Source organism: Coenobita brevimanus, chromosome 117 (assembly GCF_032717465.1).
Source record: "Coenobita brevimanus isolate Jiangsu-jjx chromosome 117, ASM3271746v2, whole genome shotgun sequence".
NCBI classification, from domain to species: Eukaryota; Metazoa; Arthropoda; class Malacostraca; order Decapoda; family Coenobitidae; genus Coenobita; species Coenobita brevimanus.
In genome coordinates this window covers 3,310,682-3,317,586 of record NC_137070.1, presented here as the reverse complement: position 1 = coordinate 3,317,586, position 6,905 = coordinate 3,310,682, and the positions used below count along the sequence as shown (strand labels likewise).

General features: G+C 56.8%; 1 protein-coding gene across 1 annotated transcript; it reads left to right on the top strand.

Moving 5' to 3' along the window:
- Positions 1-358: 358 nt before the first annotated feature.
- On the top strand, positions 359-2,134 carry LOC145419064 (uncharacterized). Its single transcript, XM_080287310.1, has one exon. The coding sequence runs from the start codon at positions 359-361 to the stop codon at positions 2,132-2,134; it is 1,776 nt and encodes a 591-aa protein (XP_080143436.1).
- The last annotated feature ends 4,771 nt before the right edge of the window (positions 2,135-6,905 follow it).

Below are 6,905 nucleotides of genomic sequence, written 5' to 3'. Positions count from 1 at the left end.
TGCGGGCGGGTCTAGCATGGAGGTTAGGTCCACTTCACCAGAGGATATTTGCATATCATCCAGGCAGAAGTGCCTCTCACTGCCTTGCATCTCTCCTAGGTGAACTTCGGGGTGGAGTGGGGATGGCGATCTTCCTTGACCTTGAGAAAGCTTTTGAGTTGGCGAGTCCTAAAGTCATCCTCCAGGCTCTTGCAGACAAGGGAGTGGGTGGCAGGCTCTTGTCATGGATTGCAGACTTTTTTTTTTTCATGAGCGTGCTGCGGGGGTCCGCTTCCAGGGGCAGCTCTCCTCCTTTCATAACCACCCAAATGGCACCCCCCAGGGAAGCGTCTTGAGCCCTCTCCTTTTTAATATCCTCATGGAGGGGCTCCTTACTGTGGACCATGGGCGCGGCGTTACCCTCCTATGCTATGCCGATGATCTGGCCCTCATCATAGCCAGGAGGGATTGTTATGCACATGCGAACGTTGCACTTGCACGGCTGTATAGTAAGTGTGCGGAGCTGGGCCTAAAAATTAATTTTGACAAAACCAAATGCATGCCTTTTGGCCTTAGGCCTCCCCGCTTTCCCCTTCTGCTTGGTGGCCACCAGCTGTCTCTCGTGGCGGTACATACATATCTTGGGGTGCGGCTAGACAGCAACCTTACGTTCGAGAGCCACATCAGGTACTTGCGTGAGCGGGCAAAGACACGTCTGTCTGCTCTTCGCTCCCTCTCAAAGAAGAGTTTGGGGGCCTCTTTTTATGTGCTGCGCACGTTCTACGTCCATGCTATTAGGTCTTTGGTGGACTATAGTGCCATCTGCCTGACGGGTCTTGCCCCAGGTGTTTCCCAGTCTCTGGAGGTCGTGCAGAGTGAGGCTCTGCGCATCATTCTGCATGCACCTCCTTGGACCAGACTGGTGAATCTGCGAGTGGAGGGCGGTTTCCCATCGTTGAAGGGCAGAATTATGCTCCGGGCTGCAGCGACCTCTCTGCAACTTGTGCACCGCAGGCCACATCTCCCAGTCTCTGTTCTTCTAAAGCGGCTTCTGTCACGCCCTCCTGACCCGGTCCCTGGGTGGGACTGGGCCCGTACCACGGTTGCTATGCTACATAGTATAGGTGCTGCTGACGATATATGCCAGGTCCCTGACTCGCCCTTCAATGGGTTTGAGGAACCACCACCTTGGGAGCCTCCCCTTTTCCGGTGTGTTTATCCAGCAGGTGGAAAGCCTCGCAATACCATCCCAGCACTCCTCCGTCAGGATAGTCTCCGCCGGGTAGCAGCTCTGGGGTCTGCGGGGTCAGCAGTTTATTATACTGATGGCTCTGTGGCAGCTGATGGCACTGCTGGGGCAGCCTTTGTTTTTGGTGACATGGTGGAGTCTTGGCGGGTGTCCCAGGGGGCGTTTCCCTTCCAGGCAGAGCTTGCTGCTATTCTGGGAGCTTTACGGCATGCACACAACCGCCAATATTGCCGTCTGGTTATTCATACAGACTCGCTCTCATCTATTGTGCGCCTTCGCTCCTTCTCCCTCAAAGACAACATCTTTTTGTTATTCTCCATATACACTGTAGCTTCTCTCCTCGTCCGTGGGGGAGCCACGATCATCCTTCACTGGCTTCCAGGTCATGTTGGCATCTTGGGGAATGAGATGGCAGATGAGGCTGCGCACTCTGCCTGTTCTCTCCCTGCTGTCACGTTCCCACTCTGCAAAAGTCAGGCTCAAATCATTAGATCTTTCGCTGTGACTATTGGACATCAATCAGTGGAGGAACATAGGCTATGTGTGGCTGAAGGCTCACGCTCTGCCACTTGGTATGCCAGTGCCACTTCTTATTCACCATTGCAGCCCCCTCTGGGCTTACCGAATCGTCTGCTAGTGAGGCTGCGGCGTTTACGTTTGGGAAACTTATGCTATAAACAGATAAAAGGAGTGGCCCCAGACCCTTGTGAACACTGCTTAGAGAGGTCGGAGGAGCCTCTCCTGCACTATCTATTGCATTGCCCTGTGACTTGTGCTCTCAGGTCTCTCCCTAGTGGGGCATACGTCCCATCAGAAGATGAGGTGAGGGATGCCGCTGGCATAGTTGTCCGTGCTCCTACTTCACTATTACTTCGGGTAGTCAGTCGCTACCCAACGCCACGATAATGTAGATGCGCATGCATAGCGCAACTGTGACGGGCTCACATGTTTGCCCGTGTCCCAGTACGTCCTGGGACGAATATCCCAACAACAACAACAACAACGGCGGGTGGCCACTCGCAGCCCACCTCTCGCCGAGGCAACACCTCCACCGCTGTTCCCGGCGGGACCAGCTCTCCACAGCAACCGCACCAGCCAAGGAATGGGCCTGTCCTTCCATCATGGGGAGTGCCCTGGTCGGTCCATCAGGAGATCGAGGCTCCTCCGCCCTTTATACCCGGCCGACGACCCTCTCTCCGTCACCACCAGGACCAGGGTTGTGCCTTTTGACCACCAGGACTGGGCCTACCCTCCACGCTTCCACCTGCTGCTGTGGAAAGCTGGAGCGAGTCAGATGGGGGTTGAGGGCAGAGTTTCAGGACTTCGACCTGAGCTTTGGCGCCCTTACCATCGGCGCCGTATTGTCTATCACGCTCTCGTCCCTCTCTGCCCTCTGTTTAACATCGGAGCAACCGGCCGCGAACCACCACCGAGTCGTTTGGGGGTTTCTATCTGAGCATGCTGGCGCCCTCTCCATCGGCGCCGTGCTTGTCTATCACTCACTCCCCCTTGCCTCCTCGATCATCGGGTTGTCTCCACCATCGCCTCGTTCCCTTCCTCTGCCGCCCTTGCCCTGTCTGCCAGTCTTCGTCCCTGCTATGCTCCTTTATTGGAGCCATTTTCGCTTGTTCTCTGACGGGCTTTTTGTTTGCCCGTTCCTCACCATGCTGTGGGGAGAATATTTCAAAAAAAAAAAAAAAAAAGGCGGGTGGCGACTCCTCTTGCATAGCTTGGCCTGTCCAGTCGTCTCTATGCCCGAGTTTTCTAGCGACTCTGCTCGTGCCTGCGACCTGTTGAGGGGGGCACCAAACAGCAGTTCTGTGCCGTCAGGAGCCACCACCATCCAGGGAACCATGAATTGGTTCAACGTGAGATCGTGTTACGGTTTCATCAAACGCCAGGACACTGGCACTGATGTTTTCGTGCACGCAACTGAGATCATTGCACCAAATCCACGGCATTTCCAGCGCTCACTTGCCGAGGGAGAGACGGTGGAGTTTTGTGTTGTACAGACTTCCAAGGGTCCCGAGGCTAAGGACGTCACTGGGCCGGGTGGTGTTGCTGTGCAGGGCTCTGCCCATGCACGGCGGCGTCACCCTGCCCAGAGACGCCGGCCAAAGGGTCATGGAAGTGCTAGCAACACAAACACACTCGTTGCGATGTGTATCACGACGGCTGAGGCTTTTAGTGGGGGTAGCAAGGCGGTTCTGGCTGTTCTCCTTCCTCAGATCTTTGAGGAGAATGGCCTTCCACGCCTTGCTATTCCCCGAAGCTTCACCCGCGATCCTCATCTCCCCCCTCGTCAGGAGCGTCAGGCCCAGCGACAGCAGCCACCACCACCTCGCACGACACTGTGAAAACGGCTGTGTTTGGCTGCCCCTCTCAACCGGACGACTGGCACCACCACCTTGGAACCTTCGATCACCGACCCGGAACCGTCACAGGCCATGGATTGTGAGCATGGGGAGACTGTCGTGGAGGTCCACCTCCCTTCGTCAGGAGCTGAGGAGGAGCGTGTCTCGTCCCCCGTCCCTTTAGCACACCTGGATGTAGTGGATCCCTCCTCCTTGCCCTCTCCATCTGCTCCTGACGAAGTGGAGGAGCCTCTTCCACCTTCACCACCGCCTGCCGCCATCGCTCTCTCTTCTTCTCCCCCTCCACCTAAGGAGAAGAGGAAGAAACAAAAGAAGAAAGGGGGAAAGATCAAGAGCGACCCCTCCTCCGTTGCTCGCCGGATCGAGGCCCTCCTTCCACCATTCTCAGGGACTCGTAGTCTCGATGCTCGCACGGATGCAGACCTAGAAGAGCTACTCGGTTGCCTCACGGATCTGATCAACGACGCTGATACACTGCCTCTCGTATATCAGACCCTGTATCAGAAGATCCGTGAGGCATACATTTCCAACTCCCTCTCTCCATCTGAGGAAGCCGACATCCGTGAGGGCATCGAGATAGATCCACCACGTGCTGCCCTCATCAACTACATCGCCACCAGACTGCTCTCTTAACTGCTGAGCCACGCCTGATCCTGTCCTGCCTTGCTGCTTCGACTTGTAGCTGTCACTGCTATGCTCTCTTTCAAGAGCTTTTGTTTTTGCTTTTCTGTGACGGGCTCTTTGTTTGCCCGTGTCCTCACCATGTGAGGCAAATATCTAAAAAAAAAAAAAAAAAAAAAAAAAAGGCGGGTGGCCCTTACCTTTCTAGCTCTCGTGGTGAGAAGACCTCTGGCTAGTCTCTCCTGAGCTATCGACTCTGTATCATTGCCTGAGACAGATTTTCGGGAGTTTTTCGAACTTTTTGGCTTCGTTGGACTTAGTACAATTTACTGAGAGCAATTTTCGGTTGTTTCTCTCGTTTTGGGCGAGACTCTGCCTCTGACAGATAGGCCCTGCTTGCTTGTGTGCGTGTGTGTGTGGGCGAGCTTGTGTGTGTGGGTTTTTTTTTTTTTTTCTCCCACGGCCAGCCGCTAGTGTCCCCCAACGTGGTACGACGCCGAACCGTGAAGGGGTGCCGTTAGGGCACTTCCATGAGGGGGGGCCTTTAGGGCCTGGTTATAGGAAGCGTAGGGGGCGGCTTTTCTGTCAGGGTTAGGTTAAGTCCTTCACGGAGCAGTAGTGGGTCTCCTTCGTCGCCCTTTAGAGGGCGGGGAGAATAGGTCCCCTCTACTGTAGGGCCTTTTTTTTTGCCGTGTTTTTCTTTTTGTGTGTCTGTTTTTGTGGGTGAGTGGTATATGTGTGTGAGTGGTGTCTGTGGGTGTTTGTGTTTGTGTCTGTCTGTCAGAGACAATGAAGGGGACCCAAGTCCCTAGGCCCACAGGGCAAGCCCTCCCCTTGCCTTCCAAGCAGAGGCCGGTCCGCCCTGCTACTGTGTCTGGTGCGAAGCGAGAGCGGCGTCTGTCGGATGCCAGCTCTCGCTCATCGACGTCTGGCGGGACTACTGGCCCACACTCCTCTCCTAAGCCTTGTAAGCAGCGGCCTTCTGGCCCTGCAACTGTGCCAGGTGCAAAGCAAGAGCGGCATCTATCTGATGCCAGCTCTCGCTCGTCGACGTCTGGCGAGGCCCCTGTCGCCTCCCCTTCCAGGCCTGCAAGGCTCACTCCCAATCCTCAGAATGACGCCTCATCCCCCCCTTCCACTTCAACACGTGCAGCCAAGGTTGCACGTGTACATGAGGCGATGGAGGGAGTTTTGGATGCTTCTCCTGCCATTAAACCATCCACTGGCGCAACCCGTAAGGCTGCCCCTCTTCCCAAGGCCCCTTGCTGCCTGACACCTGACCTTGCCACGCCACCTTCTGCTACTTTGGGTCCTAACACTGACACAGGCCATAATGAGCCACCCCAAGTGCTGCATACACTAGCTGCAGCCCCTTCTGCTGTACCTGCTGCCTCTCCTGATGATGAAGGCTTCAGCCCTGTGAAGCGCAAAACACGGCGAGCTCCGCAGGGAAACGCACCGCCGCCTGTATTGAAGCCTCCAGGGCCTTGGCGGCCTCCCCCCGCTGCACGCCTCTCGGTCACAGTCGCGGCTCCTCAGCCTCCACACTCTGCTTTCCCGGCCTTTCGCGTCCCTCTTCAGGAAGGATTCAGCACCAGCTACGACGCGGTAGCGGCTCTGGAGCAACACCTGCCTGGCCTCGCGGCCATGAATCGCTTTGGTGGCGACAAAAGCTGTGTGCTGATCCCCACCGAAGAGGGATCGTACCTTCGCCTGAAAGCAGTGGCAGAGGAGGAGGCCCCGATCGTCAAGATCGTCGAGCTGCCCCAAGGCGGCCATACAACAAAGGCAGTGGTGATGGGATATCCCCGGCGTATGCCAGTGGATATCCTACTCCAACACGACCTCATCGAAGAGGCAGTGCGCTGCCAAAATCAGCGTACGCGGGAGGAGACGCTGCAGGTCCATGTGATGCTGCGGGGACCTCTAGTGGAATCTGTCGACTTGGGCAATTGGGGAGTGTTTTATCTCCGCCCCTTCACGCCCGAGCCGCTGCGCTGCTACAGGTGTCATCGTTTCGGCCACCATCGCGCCACCTGCAACCGCCCCATCATCGGCGGGATATGCAGTGGAGCGCACGACACGGAGCAGTGCCTGCAGTGGCTCAAGGCAAAGGAGCCGACAACAGCAAAATGCCCCAATTGCTCAGGGCGACACCATGCCTGGCATCCCAGTTGCCCTGCGAGGGTCAAGAAGGTGAACCAGGGCCGAGAGAGGCAGGTTGCGTGGGTGCAAGAGCGGCAGACCGCCAGTGCCACTCCAGCTCCCCCAGGCACCTTCGTCTGGGGACAACAGTGCCGCCCTCTTGCTTCAAGCCCACCTGCTCTCAGCGAGCAGGAGTTTCCACCCTTGCCTTCTGCCCTCGTCGTGGGGAGACCACGGTGGAAGTCCACCACCCACCAACGTCTGTTCCGCTACAACCATCCAGCTCAGTGCCCAGCCAACCCCCCGCTCCTGCTCCTCCGGTGATCTCGTTTACAACGGAGGAGCTCAGGACCTTTGCCACAGAGCTGGCGATGACCCTAGCAAAGACAGTAGCCTTAACCCTCGACATCCCTCTCCCAACAGAGCCCCTTGCCGAAGCTGCCAATCGCCTTGTAGACCAGGCGATCGAGAGGAAGATGGCGAGCCTAGGTGCTCCTCTGTCCCCTCGCCGCCCAGCTCGTTCGGCAGGGCGACCC